This window comes from Heterodontus francisci, chromosome 15 (genome assembly GCF_036365525.1).
Source record: "Heterodontus francisci isolate sHetFra1 chromosome 15, sHetFra1.hap1, whole genome shotgun sequence".
Lineage (NCBI taxonomy): Eukaryota > Metazoa > Chordata > Chondrichthyes > Heterodontiformes > Heterodontidae > Heterodontus > Heterodontus francisci.
Window position 1 is genome coordinate 34,226,201 of NC_090385.1, and position 18,334 is coordinate 34,244,534.

General features: G+C 41.9%; 1 protein-coding gene across 1 annotated transcript in view; it reads right to left on the bottom strand.

Annotated features, from left to right (window-relative positions):
- Positions 1 to 18,334, bottom strand: part of thoc2 (THO complex 2) — a 183,081-nt gene that overhangs the window by 66,259 nt on the left and 98,488 nt on the right. Inside the window, exons 22-24 of the mRNA XM_068047366.1 lie at positions 15,275 to 15,439; positions 845 to 1,120; positions 249 to 390 (exon numbers count right to left, since the gene is read on the bottom strand). Coding sequence (XP_067903467.1) covers positions 249 to 390; positions 845 to 1,120; positions 15,275 to 15,439 — 583 coding nt within the window. The remainder of the gene's footprint in view (positions 1 to 248; positions 391 to 844; positions 1,121 to 15,274; positions 15,440 to 18,334) is intronic.

Below are 18,334 nucleotides of genomic sequence, written 5' to 3' on the forward strand. Positions count from 1 at the left end.
CATTGTCTATCCCAGAGAACTGTGGATGCTCCAATGTTGAGTGTATTCAAGGCTGAGATTGCTAAGAGTTTTGATCTCTCAGGGAATCAAGGGATATCAGCAGTGGGCAGTAAAGTGGAGTTGAGGTAGAAGATCAACGTTGATCGTGCTGAATAGTGGAGCAGGCTCGAGGGGCTGAATGGTCAACTCCTGCTCCTATTTCTTACTTTATGTTCTTAAAAATGCTGGATTAGTCTCCTGTTACTCACTAGCGAGTAGCCAGTTGTCTTTTTCCAGCTTTAATCTCTGTAGAACTCTATGTGCATGCTCTAATTGCTTCTTTTCTTCTTCCTGGAGTTTATCTTGTAAAGCAGTGCAGCGTTCTTTTTCCTTCTTTTTCTTATTTAGAGGCTTGTTTAAAAAAACAAAAAGAGCTGTTAATGCAGCCCAACAGATGAAAGTTAAAACTTATTTTTTTTTAAAAAATACTTTTCCCTTTTTTAAAATTAACATTAGAGTTTCAGAATGTTTAACTATATGTCAAAGCTGTTCACATTCACTTGAACACATTAAATATAATATTTGGCTTTGTGAATTTGCTTTAATTAAAACAGTAATTCGAAGAAATTAAATTGTTTCAGTGATGTGCTCCAACACTGATCTGCTCCTGAAACCCATAAGCAAGTCACTCATCACAATAATAAATTATAATTGGCACTCAACATTTAATCAAGCACTTGATACAAATCTTAAAACAGAAATAACAGGCATTTAACCGTGAACTGTTCTCAGGCAGTTAACATAAAACATGGAAAACAAATATAAGCATTCCAACTGAAAACAAATTTGATTTCTGGAGTCTTACCATTTCCTGATTGTCATCAATTGCTTTCATTTGGACCTTCAATTTGTTCACTTCTCGGTCATAACTCGTGCTGGGGACAGCAAGGTCATACATAGAGAGAGACCAAAATGTGGCATAGAACTGAGGGCTGATGTCATCCCATACTTTGGGAGGATGAAGTGAGACCACAGCATCGTGGACAGGTGCCATCACTAATTCACATGCATTGATGTATTTGTGAACTTTTTGTTGTTGTTTATTCCCCTTTTCAGCTTTCTTCAGTTCATCATATTTGGACTAGAAAGGAGCAAGCAAACATAAATGTACTTGACCAAAACTTGAGTACTCAGATATAGTGAAAATTTTGCGAAAGAAAGAAACTATTTGGCCCACTGCACCTTTTCCCACTGAAGCTAACTATTTCATTTCTCAGCTGCTTCCTCATTTGCTAAGTTCACATTACAGCGACAGTAACCGACAGCAGCCACAAGCTCGAGCCCCAGTATCAAAGGGTTGAAATATTAAATACTGAATAAACTTGGCATCTTGAGCCCGTACACTGAGGTAGATGAGACAGTACTCTTGGGAAGTATACAAGATATTGCCAATAAAGTTATATTGCATAATTTAAAAGTAAGCCAAGACACCTGAATGAAAGAGCGCAGGCTAAAACTTATGAAAGGCTATCACTGGGATAATGCCACAAGATTTTCTTCATTCAGACAACAAACAACACCAACTGATTATCTTCTCGGTAAGGGAATCATAACAATTTAAAAAAAATTAATTCAAGGTCATTAGACAATGTAATCGAAGCATGGAATGAACTTTCTTCTAGACGGGTGAGCTCACATGGCCCCAGCGGCTACTCATGTGTAATTATCTCATGATCTTTTCAAGTTTTACTTCCAATTCTCCCTTAAATGCTCTAGTTGACTCTTGACTATCATTTATGGTAATACTTCCCATATCCAAATAACCTTGTGTGTTAAACATTTTTTCTAATCTATTCCTCTAAAATTCTTTCCACTTTCCTGAATTTGCTCATCAAAATACTTGGGAAAGATTACAGTTTCCGGTAGCGTTTGATAATTCCTTGTCCAAATGATTATCAATTCCAATGGGGAAAAATAGACAAAAATTCAATTCCAAACGACATTAATTCAAATACTAAGGATCCTGAAATGTTTCATGACAAGCAAAAAGTGATGCAAGTTTAAATAATTTGTTCTCCCTCCACCCATCCAAGTACAACAAAAGTTACCACACGAAATTGGCCATTCAACCCACCCAGTCCATGGTGGCACTTAGCCTCCACACAAGAAAACATAGCTAAATTATATTTAACTGCCTTGTTTCCATTTCTTTCACCTTTTCCTTTATCCATCTATCAAATCTAATCCTCAACGATGACAGTTTCTGTTGCAACCACTAATTCTGGAAGTGGATTCCACAGCCTCACAATTCTGTGTAACTAAGTTCTAAATTTCTTGCATTTAATAGGGCATCTATGGCTCCTCCGACAAGACTAACTCTGACAGTTACTGAAAATGCGAGCAGCTTATGGACTTTTGTTACTAAGATCAAGACCATCCATTCGGCTGCCCCGCCACATCCCTTCTTTCCCCTAGCCCGACAAGCCAGGCTTCTCTCAAGGCTCCACACTGTCATAAACCTGAACTCACAACTTTCTCTGATTTCTATTTCCTCTCCTACCCTGGAGGCCAAGCTCATCTTGCCCATGCGATTAAACCCCTGCTTTGTCAACTCTATTCCCACTAAATTACTGACAACCCAGCTTCCTTCCCTGGCCTCCATGTTAGCTGATATTGTGAATGTTATCCTCTCTCAGGTATTGTCCTACTCCCTTCCAAATTTGCTATCACCCTCCTCAACAAAAAACTTACCCTGAACTCCATTGCCCTTTGCAAAACTACTGCCCCATCTCAAATCTCCCTTTCCTCTTCTAAGTCCTTGAATGTGTTGTCACCTCCTAAACCCATGATCATCAGCCCTGCAAGTCAATATTTGAACCTCTCCAATGTTTCCATCCCTGCTGCAATGAAACTGATGTCCTCTGTAACTATAATCTGTGACTATCACTCCTTATCCTTCTCCACCAATCTACAGCTTTTGATACCGTTGATCACATTATCCTCCTCCACTGTCTCTCCTCCAGCCAGGCCTCTCCTGTATCCCCCAATTCCTTCATTCCACCACTGGTGGCCATGCCTACAGCTGTCTCGTTTCTGAGCTCCGAAATTCCCGCCACCAAACCTCTACCTCTCCACTTCTCATTTCTCCTTTAAGATACTGCTTAACATCGACATCTTTGACCACGAGCACAAAAATCAAGGCTGACATTCCAGTACAGGGAGTGCTGCAGTGTCAGAGGTTCTGCCTTTTAGATGAGACATTAAACAGATGGCCCAGCTGTCTGCTTGGGAGGATGTTAAAGATCCTGTGGCACTACTTCATGGAGGAGCAGGGGAGTTAGCCCGTGTCCTGGCCAATATTTATCTCTCAATCAACATCACAAAAAAAATTATCCTGTCATAAGACCATAGAATGGTTTCAACATGGAAGGCGGCCATTCAGCTCGTTGTGTCCATGCCGACTCTCAAAGAGCTCCTCAGCTCGTCCGACATGCCTGAATTTTCCCTGCAGCCCTGCAAATTTGCTCTCTTCGTGTGCTTGTGATGGAGTCCACGGTTTGTGGGACGAGTGGGGGAGCATGTGCGAGTTGTTGTGTGAACAGATGACTGGTCGAATGTTCTGTTGGGTGCACAGACCCTGGTTTCAAAGTTTTCCTTTGGAGACAGACCTTAACTGAAAGGGAAACTAAAACTTCAGGTTTCTGGGGATAAAGAAACTGGTTGTAACCAGATTTAAAAGACACAACCATCCAAGCTCACATCACGCAGCGCAGAAGTGCAGGTAGGCTGAAGAAAGCGAAGGCTGGATCCAGGAGCTGACAATCAGCAACTATGAGTTGCTGCAGCTGTTTCGATACTTAAAGTAACTGATTAACCAGACCCGCCATGTGGTGCAGAGGGTTGTCACTGAAAGGCTCAGATAAAGGTAATACAGGTCTATTCATGCCATCAAGACTGCTGTGAGCAGAGCTGAGGTTCCGGAGAAGTGCACCATTTCAATAAAGACAATACCCGTGGATTTCGAGTTGGAGGGGAACTGCTGTCGGATGAGAATCTGTGGCTACATCTTGGAAGAAAGGAGCTGATCAACCTGAGGAAATTCAGAGCTTTAAAAGAACTTTGTGGCTGTAATTGGTGCCATATATGCTGAGTGGACTAGCCAGTAAATCTGAGACCCCTATCGTTGTTGTATCCGATAGTTAATGTGTAATTTGTAATCTATATATTGACTGTGATTTGTCTGAGAATTCATATTTAATTTATGTTGATTTTTGTTTGATTGTTAAAAGTTATAAAAGTGAAATCTTGTCCTTTTTTAAAAAATTAGGATTATTCGGTAAATTTGCTTCTTTTGATTTGTTGATCTCCACAGGGATCACAACGTTATCCAGTTCCTTTTTGAAAGACAAGATTGAATCTGCCTCTACCACACTCAGACAGTGCATTCCAGATTCTACCCACTCATCATGCAAAAAAGTTTTTCACATCACCTCTGGTTCTTTTGCCATTCATCTTAAATTAGTGTCCCTTAAATTGGTGTTCTCAACCCTTCATAAATGGCAACAGTTTCTCCCTATCGACTCTGCACAGACCCCTCATGATTTTGAGCACCTCCATCAAATCTCCTCTCAACCTGCTCTTCTCTAGGCTTCGCCTATCTAGGCATGTATCTGAAATCCCTCATCCCTGGAACCATTCTTGTACATCTTTTCTGCGCCCTAATGCTTTCACATCCTTCCAAAAGTGCAGTGCCCAGAATTGGACACAATACCCCAGTTGAGGTTGAACCAGCATTTTTATGAAGATTCACCATAACTTCATGGTTTTTGTACTCTATGCCTCTATTCATAAAACCCAGGGTCCTATATGCCTTATTAACCCTCTTCTCAACTTGCCCTGCCACCTTCAACATTTTGTGCACACAGTCCCCCCCACCTCTGGGTTCCTCTCCTCCCTATCATGTTGCTGTTTGAGAGTGTTTGCTGGATACAAATTGGCTGCTGTGTTTCCAACATTACAACAGTGACTACATTTCAGAAGTAGTTCATTGGCTGTAAAGTGCTTGGAGACATCCAGTGGTCATGAAAAGCGCGATATAAAGGGAAGCATGTCTTTCTTTCATTCAAGCCTTTGGTCACCTGTCTTAATATCTTCTTCTTTGGCTTGGTGTCCACATTTATAAATGATACAGTGAAGCATCTTGGAATATTTCAAAGTCCTATGTAAATGCAAGTTGTTTTTCTTGAAACAGTCAGCTTCTATTCACACTGTCCCATCCTTTTAGAATTTTAAGCATTTCTATCATATCATGCTATGACCTGCGTTGTTGCAATGAAAAAATGTTGTTTTCAAGTCTTTGTTCATATTTGTAGTTCCTCATTCCAGGCAGCATCCTATTGATCCTGCATTGCACCCTCTCTAGCCTTCAATATCCTATCTATAGTGTCGTACCCAATTCTCCACATCGTACTCCAACTGTGGTCTTAAAATTTTATTTATTCACATGCTACCTCTCAGCTTTTACATTGCAAATCTTGAGACAAAATCCAGGAGGTCTGCCTTTAAAGTGCTAAGAAAAAGCACTCAAATTCCTTTGCTCTTGCCAGCAGCAAGACTATTTCCATTCAGAGTATAATTACTTTTGTTATTGCTTTTTAATCAAAATGTATCATCTCATACTAAATGACATTCAATTGCATTTGCCACTGTTCGGTCCAATCCCCCATCTAAGCAATATTCCTCTGTAGCTTTCTTTTTGACGTAAAGGGGAAAAAAAAATCTCCCATTTTGCTATAATCAGAAAATTTTGACAGCACTTCCTCTAGGCCGAAAGCCAAAAAAGTCCACAAGAGTATTATTTATTTTCAAGGCAGAACATTAAATATCGATAAATGTAAATGGCCTTGTCCAGTCACTTAAGCAAAAATTTGTTTTTCTTTCCCCAACAGGAAATAAAGGCAATCCAGTATCACATTGCAACTTGGTTTTGAGTCATCTGGCCTTCAGGTACTGCAGGAAGCTTGATCAGTGCGAACTGGTAACATTTTTTTTTTAAAAAAGAGGGTAGGTTGCAGGGAGCAGTTTCTGGAAGGAATACATTTTTTTAAAAAATCAGTATGAGGGAGGGAATTTTTTCTATAGAAATTATTTATTTTGGGATCAGCTCCTAAAAAAGAAACTTATCTGCATGTATATCAGGGTTAAATCACGCGAGTTAAAATCATTACAAAACTGAATCAAATGCACATACAACAAAGGATCACTTGGGAAGTAATGCAGCATGCCTTCTGCAGATGCAAGTTCTATGATGTTGAACATAGACATTTAACTTTGTGGAAGGCTGTGCTATTGTTAAACTTAATAAACATGCCCAATTATTAACATGGAAAAACTAACTCACACCAAGACCAACAAAGACCAGCACAAGTTATCTTTGATAACAGGCGACTTTCATAAGAGGACTATGGATTACAGTAAGATTGCATGCTTCAAATAGAATCCGATACAGCTATCTCCAGATCAGTTTCTATCCACAAGGAAAAAGATAAAAACAAGCCTGAAAATTACAAAGGAATCTCACCAAAATCAGTGGCTTTTAAAGATAGTGGATGTTGCAGAAACCTGCCAATTAGGACAGGTTGTGACTTTATTCAAGGTCACGGAATTTTGTATGGCTCAGAGGAAACTAATTGCAGTACTCCTTTGCACAAGTAGCATGGCGTTATTGCAGACTCAACCCACAAGGGGCTAACCAGCAGAATATGGTGTTGGGTGTCAGGAAATCAAGGCAACTCAAGATCACATTCCAGTTCGATTTGGTTTGCGTCTGCAGCTGTCAAGTAATGCAGTTGTCTTTGCTAATATCTGACTAGAATCTTTCAGTATTATTACAGTTTTGCACATCTAACAGGGGACCACAAAAAGGTATTGATGAAAAAACATAGATGGGGGTTGGCAACTCTTCATTGATAATGATATCTGGAATTTTAATCGATGCAAAATTCACCCGGGACACAGGTCCTTAATATGGCAATAAGAGGCAAAGGTTATTCGTCTATATCCATTTGCCTAACCTTGCTTCAATGACAGTGATGTCCCAAAGACAGTTAAGCTTGTGACATAGAACATATGTTTCCTTCATTATTCAGAACTCAGATATGGGGGGGCAAACAGGAGGGAACTTCCACAGCACCCAAGTAAGATAGTGGGCTAATTTGCAAGATAGATTTGTTGCAATTTCAAATCAACAGTAATTCCATGACAGCACACAACTCCACATAAGTTAACAGCACACTGACAATATCCGCCAGAGACTGCCACAGCCCTGTACAAAAGCACAAACATGGAAACATACGAATTAGGAGAAGGCCATTCGGCCCCTCGACTCTGCTCCTCCATTTAAGATCGTGGCTGATCTGATTGTAACCTCGATTCCACAGTCCTGCTCATCACCCCCTTGCTCATCAAGAATCTATCTACCTCTACCTTGAAAATATTCAAAGACTCTGCTTCTACTGCCTTTTGAGGAAGAGTTCCAAAGACTCATGGCGCTCAGAGAAAAAAATGTCTCCTCATTTTGGTCTTAAATGGGTGACCCCTTATTTTTAAATAGTGACTGCCAGTTCTAAATTCTCCCACAAGAGGAAACATCTTTCCCACATCCACTCTGTCAAGAACCCTCACGAACTTGTGTTTCAATCAAGTTGCCTTACTCTTTTTAACTCCAGCGGATACGAGCCTAGCCTTTCCTCATACGACAACCTGCCCATTCCAGGTAGTGGTCTGGTAAACCTTCTCTGAACTGCTTCCAATGCATTTACATCCTTCCTGAAACAAGCAGACCAATCCCGTACACAGTACTCCAGATATGGTCTGACAAATGCCCCGCATAACTGAAGCAGAACCTCCCTACTTTTGTATTCAAACCCCTCGCAATGAACCATAATATTCTATTAACTTTCCTAATTACTTGCTGTACCTGTATACTAATCTTTTGCATTTTTTATTCGTTCATGGGATGTGGGTGTCACTGGCTAGGCCAGCATTTATTGCCCATCCCCAATTGCCCTCGAGAAGGCCCTTGAATCACTGCAGTCGTTGGGATGTAGGTACACCCAGTGCTGTTAGGAAGAGAGTACCTGGATTTTGACCCAGTGACAGTGAAGGAACAGCGATATAGTTCCAAGTCAGGATGGTGTGTAGCTTGGACAGGAACTTGCAGTTAGTGGTGTTCCCATACATCTGCTGCCCTTGTCCTTCTAGGTGGCAGAGGTCACGGGTTTGGAAGGTGCCTTGATGCGTTGCTACAGTGCATGTTTCAGATTGTACACACTGCTGCCACTGTGCGTTGGTGGTAAAGGGAGTGAATGTGGATGGATGGGGTGCCAATCAAGGGGACTGCTTTGTCCTGGGTGGTGTCGAACTTGAGTGTTGTTGGAGCTGCACCCATCCAGGCAAGGGGAGAGTATTCCATCACACACCTGACTTGTGCCTTGCAGATGGTGGACAGGCTTTGGAGAGTCAGGTGGTGAGTCACTCGCCGCAGGATTTCTCGCCTCTGACCTGCTTTTGTCACCACGGTATTTATATGGCTACTCCAGTTTGGTTTCCAGTCAATAGCATCCCCCAGAATAGTGATAGTGGGGGATTCAGCGATCGTAATGCCATTGAAAGTCAAGGGGAGATGGTTAGATTCTCTCTTGTTGGAGATGGTCATTCCCTGGCACTTGCATGGCGCAAATGTTCCTTGCCACTTATCAGCCCAAGCCTGGATACTGTCCAGTTCTTGCTGCATTTCTACCCGGACTGCTTCAGTATCTGAGGAACCACGAATGGTGCTGAATTGTGCAATCAGTAAACATCCCCACTTCTGACCTTATGATTGAAGGAAGGTCATTGATGAAGCAGCTGAAGATGGTTAGGCCAAGGACACTACCGTGAGGAACTCCTGCAGTGATGTCCAGGAGCTGAGATGATTGGCCTCCAACAACCACAACCATCTTCCTTTGCGCTAGGTATGACTCCAACCAGTGGAGAGTTTTCCCCGATTCCCAGTGACTCCAGTTTTGCTAGGGCTCTTTGATGCCATACTCAGTCAAATGCTGCCTTGATGTTAAAGGCAGTCACTCTCCTCTCGCCTCGAGTTCAGCTCTTTTGTTCATGTTTGAACCAAGGCTGTAATGAGGTCAGGAGCTGACCTCAGGAGCAGGCCCTGGCGGAACCCAAACTGAGCGTCACTGAGCAGCTTATTGCTAAGCTTGATAGCACTATTGACAACACCTTCTATCACTTTACTGATGATCGAGAGCAAACTGATGGGGTAGTAATTGGCAGGGTTGGCCTTGTCCTGCTTTTTGTGTACAGGACATACCTAGGCAATTTTCCACATTGCCGGGTAGATGCCAGTCTTGTAGCTGTACTGGAACAGCCTGGCTTGGGGCATAGCAAGTTCTGGAGCACAGGTTTTCAGTACAATTGCTGGGATGTTGTCAGGGCCCATAGCCTTTGCAGTATCCAGTGTCTTCAGTTGTTTCTTGACATCACGCAGAGTGTATCAAATTGGCTGAAGACTAGCATCTGTGATGCTGGGGGCTTCAGGAGGAGGCTGAGATGGATCATAAGGCTTCAGCCTTATCTTTTGCACTGATGTGCTGGCCTCCCCAACATTGAAGATGGGGATATTTGTGGAACCACCTCCTCAAGTTCATTGTTTAATTGTCCGCGCCATTCACGACGATGTGGCAGAACTGCAGAGCTTAGATCTGATCCGTTGGTTATGGGATCGCTTCGCTCTGTCTATTGCGCCTTGTAGATGGTGGACAGGCTTTGCAGAGTCAGGTGGTGGGTCACTCGCAGCAAGATTCCTAGCCTCTGACCTGCTTTTGTAGCCACGGTATTTATACGGCTACTCCAGTTCAGTTTCCAGTCAATAACAACCCCCTGTTTGGTGCGCAAGTAGTCCTGGCTTGCAGCTTCACCAGGTTAACACCTCATTTTGTTTTATGCCTGGTGCTGCTCTTGGCATGCCCTCCTGCACTCTTTATTGAACCAGGGTTGATACCTCGGCTTTATGATAATGGTAGAGTGGGGGATATGCCAGGCCATGAGGTTACAGATTGTGGTTGAGTACAATTCTGCTGCTGCTGATGGCCCACAGAGCCTCATGGATACCCAGTTTTGCATTACTAGATCAGTTTGAAATCTATCCCATTTAGCACAGTGGTAGTGCCACACAACATGATGGAGGGTAGCCTCAATGTGAAGATGGGTCTTTGTGTCCACAAGGACTGTGCGGTGGTCATTCCTACCAACACTGTCATGGACCGATGCATCGGCAGCAGGCAGACTGTTGAGGATGAGGTCAAGTATATTTTTCCCTCTTGTTGGCTCCCTCACCACCTGCCGCAGACCCAGTCTAGCAGCTATGCCCTTTAGGACTCGGTCAACTCAGTCAGTAGTGGTGCTACCGAGCCACTCTTGATGATGGACATTGAAGTCTTCCACCCAGAGTATATTCTGCACCCTTGCCACCCTCAGTGCTTCCTCCAAGTGCTGTTCAACATGGAGGAGTACTGACTCATCAGCTGAGAAGGGGCGGTAGGTGGTAATCAGCAGGAAGTTTCCTTGCCCATGTTTGACCTGATGCCATGAGACTTCATGGGGTCTGGAGTCGATGCACAAGGACACCCAGATCCCTCTGCAAGTGAGCTCTACAACCTCTCACCATTTAGATCAGGGTGAACCAAACTTTTGGCATGGGGGGCTCATTACAATTTTTGTCATACTTCAGGGGCCAGAGAGACAATTTCAGAAAGATAAAGGCATTAAAAATTTATCTTATTCATCAAAACAGCAACCAACGTTAGGTTAAGTGAGCGGGCAACATACGGCCTGCTTTAAATGAGATGACTAATTTATTGACTTACTTTCTCTTGATTACTTTGGATTTAGTAAGATACCTAGCATTTTTTTTGTTTGCGCAAGATCAGATTAAGAGACAGTGTGAAACCACTCCATTGTACTCTACCAAGCACAGGTGGCCATGAGTGGAAGGCATACTTAAGGACCAATTAAATTTACCGAGCAACAGCTAGAGCCAATTATTGTTTTCTAAGCGCCTGAATGAGGTAGTGTGATGTTTGTCCAGGGGTTAAAAGCAGAGTTCTTGAGAGGTTTTATTGCGCAGAAACAATACAAGACCTCAGAGGTAGAAGCACACACCAACAGCCAAGTTCTCCACCTGACAAGTGATGAAGACTGAGAAAAAGAGGGCCACATCACTCTGTGACCAATACTCAATCAGGAAGTGCACCTGTGAGAGCTGTAAAGTTATTTTCCCAAGTTGAAGTATAATGCTAATTTTAATTGTTAAGTATTGTTTTACTCTCAATAAACTTTCGAGACTTATTAATCAAGTATCCTGTTGCCTTAATTGGTTAATTCTTTCCTGGAGATACTGTCCACAACGGAATTTCAACGGTGACCGCGGCAAGACGAGACGAAACGAGACTACTCGATTAATAAAGAAGGTGTGTACTGTCTGGCCAACAATCGCGTTATGAGGGTACAACGGATCATTGCGAACCTCGGTAATCAGGTGATGTACTTGGAAGGCTGATAGGTCCGAAGGAATAGGAATGAATAAGTGAATAAAAATCTAAAAATATTTGTGGTTTGTTTTGAGGCACAGCTGATCGGTCATCTAGAGGGTGGGGGAAACTCCTTGGAAATTCAGACCACTCTACTGTATGGTTTAAAATCATGGGACTACTGCAAGTTTAGGAACGCTTAGCTGGCACAGTATTTTTTTTTTTAAATAGGAGACTTAGCAATAACTAAACAGGAAATAGTACTAGATGCAGATGATTGCGATGCCCTAAACAGTGAGTTAATTTTAAGTAAAAAGATTAAAGAGAATCTAAGTCGTATATTATAGTGCTTTCAGAAAGATGGATGTGATGAGAGGAAGCTATCAGTTAAAATTGGAATTTAATTCACGAATTGGCACTCCAGAAATATTTTAGGAGTTATTAACAGAGGAAGGGCAACAAGGATAATTTTCTACCTGAGATCATTGAAGTATGAAGACAGAATTGATGCTGAGGGCTTGGACTCAACTGGGAGTGGGATACAGTTAGGCAAGCACTTCGAGGGGATCTGACCTGGGATGTTAAAGTTATTGAAGACATGGACATCAAGCAAACAGGAAGCATGTTTGTGGTGATGGGATTAGGCCAAACTTGAGGTTATCCATCTAAAATCAGAGGAAACAGGGAGTGAGGTTGGATATGTAAAAGTTTAATTTTTCACCAGAGGCTAATAAACCCTTCAAGCAGGACTCTGGTGCAGTGTGCAGAAGATTGCATGCTTATACTCCTTCAAGAAAGTGCTATATGAAAAAGAGGTGACCACAGCATATAGAAAGTAAGAGTGAATTATTTTGGAAAATAATCAGTGGATCTGGGATCTCCTGGGGGTTGACTGGTTGTGAATGAGTTTGGAGAAGACTTCCAAATTGGGGTCAAATCTCTGATTTTCCTTTTCTCAGGAAGTAAAGGTTAGGGTAGGGTGTGATAAGTAAACAAACATTGACTGTAAAAAGTTAACAGCAGTGGTGTCTTTACTGACATCTGACAACATCCCTTATTGTTTCTGCTTCAGAATCACTACCTGTGAGCTTAAAACAAAAATAAAATATCTGCCCAAGATGACAAACTTTCTTAGACCAGTTAAAAAAAAAGCTACAAGGCAGGTTCAAGTACAAAAAACATTCAATAACAAGTGCAAAACTCAAATAATTTGCAAAACAAGTGGAAACATGAGTTCTATTTCTTTGTTCACTAACATTAAGCAAACCTGCAAATAAAATCAATTTAATAGGCTGCATTGAAGAATACAGCATGATGGCCAGTGTGATGCAGAATGGTGCCTTATCAGATGCCTTTCCTGCCACCAATGACAATAAGCAAGGCTGCGTAATGGCTCCAGTTCTGTTTGCCATCTACTTATAGGCCATGCTCTTGTATGCACTCAAAGATCTCAACATTCAGTTCAGGGTGGATGGCAACCTCTTCAATTTGTAAAGGCTCAAACAAAGATCAAAGAACAGCTACTAAGTGAACTCTTGTTTGTGGACAACTGCGCTCTCATAGCACACACTCTGGAGGACATCCAGCTGCCCATTAACCACTTCTCCCAAGCCTCAGAATGCTTCTGCCTCACAATAAGTCTGAAAAAGATAGATCTTGTATGAACGTGCCCCTGGCCAGAAACTCCAAGACCCCATAGCCACAATGAACAATATACCCCTCAACTCAGTTCAGAGGTTCTGTGATCTTGGGACTGTTATCTTCTTGGACAACCTACTGACGTAACATAAAGCAACAAGATGCATTCACAGCTTAAGCTTTATCTGCATCAAGTGGCAAGACAAAATCCCAAACACTGAAGTTCTTGGAAGGTGCCACGTACCTTGTATCCAAGGCATGCTCATCAGAGCTCAGCTTCGCTGGGTCAGCCAAGTGGCTTGCATGGAAGATTCCCGCATACCAAACAGCAACAATTTGTATTCATATAGCACCTTTAACGTTATAAAACATCACAAGGCGCTTTACAGGGGCATTTATAAAACAAAATATGAGAGTCACAAAAGGAGCTGTTAGGTCAGATGACCAAAGGTTTGGTCAAAGAGTTGGTTTTCAGGAGTGTCTTAAAGGAGGAAAGCAAGGTGGCGAGGCGTAAAGAGGGTATTCCAGAGTTTGGGGCTGAGGAAACTGAAGGCACAGCCACCAATGGTGGAATGATTAAAATCAGGGATGCACAAGAGGCCAGAATTAGAGGAGCGCGGATATCTTGCAGGGTCGGGGGCTGGAGATTACAGAGATAGGAAGGGGCAAGTACATGGAGGGATTTGCTTGACTGGGTGCCATTGTAGGTCAGCAAGCACAAAAAAAAAGGGTGATAGGAGAACGGGTTAAGACAAAGGCAGCAGAAATTACCTCAAGTTTACGGAGAGTAAAATGTGGCAGACCAGCCAGAAGTGCATTGGAATAATCAAGTCCAGAGGTAATGAAGGCATGAATCAGTGCGATGTTACGGAGGGAGAAATAGGCAGTCTTAGTGATGGCACAAATATAAGGTCGGAAGCTCATCTCAGGGTCAATGTGACACCAAGGTTGCAAACAGACTGGTTTAAACCCAAACTGTTGCCAGGGAGAAGGATGGAGTTGGTAGCTGGAGAACAGAGTTGAGAACGGGGATGCCACAGCATAGGATCTTCCAAACTTAGATATAAAGCCAATCTCAGAGCCTGCTACATGGGAAAAAATAACCATGCATAGATCCAAATGGAGAAATCTCTGTCATCAAGCCATCTCAACATTTGAGAACACAGTCAGGACCCTACAAGACAAGGGAGGACGCTTCAAAACCAGTGCCTTCACCCACCCCCCCAACAGTGACTTTATACATAATATTTGCAATTTGATCTGCAGATCAAGATTTGTTTAACATCGCAAGATGGCACAAACCTAGATGGTGAACAACCAGTCTTCTGAATTAACCCTCATCCGTCAGAACAATGGGAGAATCCATCAAAGAATCGCAAAGTACTGATATAGTTCTCTACCTAGTTCTCATCATTTAATATTTTTCCACAGTTGAAGGAGATAAATTGTGTGCCTTGCAGAGAAAATTGACAGGATTGTAAGCTTAATTCCTTTGGCAGCAAGTATTAAGAAAAAACAGACCGAATTGAACAAAATTTCAGAATTGCCTCAAGTGCACTCAAGTTTTGGTGATTTTACCTTCCTCATTTGCAGCTCTAAGTACACATGCAGTATTCTCTCTGCCAATGGCACCAACCAAAGAGCCAAGCTGCATTCCAAATTGCATATAAAGAAATGAAATTTTTTTCGGTGGAAGTTGAATTTTACGTAAGCCACTCCAGTTTGACACTTTAACAGGCCCAATTGGCAGCACACTGCAAAAGGAAAAAATGAGAAAGAAGGGCTCTCAACTGAGCACCATTCTTCTGATGCCACTAAATAGCTCCATCAATTTAGAAACCAGACTGATTAATTTTATCTAACTTAGTAGAAACAAAGTATTCAGACATTTTAAACTTGGCTAAGAGTTGAAATTTGTGCTTTTACCAATTCATTGGTCAGCCAATGTTTAAAGTCCTATCTCCTGTGACATGTACTGATACTTGTTCCCTTTTAAAAGGGCAATCTAACAACAGAATAACCTTTCACAGCAACTGGAAAATAGCTGCCAAATAAAGCACTGCACTTACCGAAATGTGGTGCGCATACATAGGACGTGACAAGAAAAATGCAGCATCATGAGGTGTGTGAAACTGATTACAAAGAACATCAATTGAAGGCACTCGTTTGATGTAGTCTTCTGTACTTAGATTTGAAGCTAAAAATCCTCCAAACTGCACCAGCGTATCATGGCACTGCAAAAGCAAGTAGGATGTATTTAGTTTGGACTTCAAATTGGATTTACAAGCATTTTGTACATTATCTCAAATCTGAGTGCATAAATATAACATTTGAAAGTGTAAACACAATGACGGTGGCATATCTGGCCTCATGTAACCAGTTTTAAGTTGTAAAACAAACTGCTCAGACTGAAAAGGGAGAAGTAAAATTAATTTTATCTACAGATTATACTAGAATGCAATATCCTTACTTTTCTTCAAGATCATGACCTAAGTGCTCTTCGTGAAAAGAACTTGGTGACCTCATTCTTGGCATGCTGCTAGGTAGTTTGCATGCAAGTGTGAACTGTTCTGTACATCAACGCGAGAAAGATCTCCGTTCAGAATGAAATAATCATCCACTTTTGGCAGCCGATGCCAGCATCAAGCAAATTCAGGTCCCGGTCTAATCTGCTCCAATCCTAACCTCAAAAGACGACCAGCTATCACACCAATGGGGTTTTTCTAATTCACACAAGCTTTCATTCTAATCTAAGGTCAATCACTAATTTGTGCCGAGTTATAGATGATTTTATGCTGCTGTCATGCCTATTCAGAAGAGTTAAAAATTACAAATTGCCTTGACAAATGGGGCCCTTACAGAAAAACTTTCAGCTCATCAGTTTGTGTTGATTTCAAAATCCAGTCTATGTGAAGGAGAAGATTGTGAACACTATGCCAAACAGTCTCCTCACATTAAGAACGTACCTCATAAGGCATGGATGAAATAAATGACCCTCAAATCCTATTTTTTCCAGTGGCATGGCAGCATAACTTGTTAGGCTATGATGTGGAAGATGGTGACAGCAGCACCTCCCTTCACAGCAAGTTCCCAATTCCAGTCAGACTGTTAGTGTATCTCCCAAATCTTAAAGGATCTGGTACCTCAATAAAAATGTCTCCATACCTCAATGAAAAGTAATGGCTGCTCCATATGCTTTACTACACTTGCAACCAATGTTATTTCGATCAATCTCATTGTTGGCATTTGCTTGAAGTTATTAGCAATCACTTTAGGTGTCAAGGTGCTTCACCAAAGGTGAAGGGAAAACTATCAAAAACCAAGCAAACTCAGGATATCTCCCAGTCAATAGTTTTAGCGAGAAGTTTGAACAGACCTGGAAGCAAGATCATTTTCCTATTCCATCAGTCAGGGAAATGGTGATGAGGTCATTCAGCAGAAAGGGGGATAAGGGTGAAGGGAAAAAATATAACTCCAATCAGAACTCTGATGAAAGGTCCTCAGACCTGAAACATTAATTCAGTTTCTGTCTCTACAGCTGCTTCCCAACACCCTGAGTATTTCCAGCATTTTCTGTTTTTAATTCATTTTTCCAGCTTCTGCAGTTTCTTGCTTTGGTATTAATTTCAAAATCAGCTTGGGAGAGTTGGAGAGGCTGCAGCCCGGACTGGAAAGTCGCAGCCTCCAGGAAACACTGCAATGTATGTGCATGAAAGAAACGGACCAGGCCAAGCTGGGAACAAACTCAAAAGATGGAGCATAAAGCAATGGCAAAACAACATAGCAAGCCACAAAGTTGGAGGGGAGCCAATCTGATGCAAGATTTTTTTGTGCGGGAGAGGAACATTGGGTAAATAAGATTTTAAAAAAACACATTGGATATTGTCTTCCATCTAACACAAGCAACAAATCAATCGATTTTGCATCATCCACTACAAAAATAAATTATGTAAACTGAAAATAAGTTTCAAAACATCACTCAGACTAGCACAGCAAGTGAGGTCCTGAATGGTGTTGCTACTTCTTGACTGCTTTTGGTTTAATTGAGCAACCGGTATGCAAAATCAACTGATATGAGCAATGAGCCCAAATCAAGGAGAAAAAAAATCTAGCCCATGATCAGCAGTAGGACCCCAATGTACTCTTGACTTACTTGCATTTGTGGTGTTCAAAGGTCAAGGGCAGCAAGAGTGGGGCTTGTAAATTGCAGGCTATGAGCATGAAAGGGAGCATCAAAATGTGTAGTATGAACGGTGAAAGAGTCCATTGTTATCTGGTTGAATAACTGCATGCATTGGCTCACTGGAATTGTATTATAGATGCTTGGCTCAGAAAGCAAGATCATGAGTTGGGTGGGTAGAGAACATGGAGGAGGTCAGCATTTAAACAAGACTATTTTTCAGGGTATTGCAAGGTTGTTATGGAACAGTCATAAATAGAAGTAGTGGTAGATTTTTTTTTGCTGCAATTGGGTGAAGATTTGTTGGTACATGTAACTGGACAGAATTTTTTGGGGCGGGGCAGAAAGGAAAGACTTCTTTTGCAATTTGACACAAGATAATGAAAGTAGAAAATAACTAACTCTGAAGAGAAAAGAAAGACAAACAGATGAGAAAGACAAATTTAGACATACTCAATATTTTCAATTCAGTTACAAAAATGATTTAGTTGAATCAATTTTTATGCATGCATTCTTAGGTCGTGGGCTGAAGAAGTAGGGGTCCTCTTCAACTGCCAATCCGCATGGTGAAGGTGCTCCTACAATGTTGTTAGGTCAGGAGTTCCATGATTTTGACCTGTCAGTGACGAAGGAACGATGCGATATGCATTTTTATTTCAGCCTCCTTATCTCGAGAGACAATGGCTAAGCGCCTAGAGGTGGTCAGTGGTTTGTGAAGCAGCGCCTGGATTGACTATGAAGGCCAATTCTAGAGTGACAGACTCTTACACAGGCACTGTAGGTAAAGTTGGTTGTCGGGTCTGTTACACAGTTGGCTCTCTCCTTACACTGCTGTCTCTTTTCCTGCCAAATGCTGAGTCTCTTCAACTCGCCTCTCTTCAGCCCCGCCTTTATAGCTGTCTGCCAGCTCTGGCGACTGCTGGCAACTTGATCTCACGACTTGTGGTCA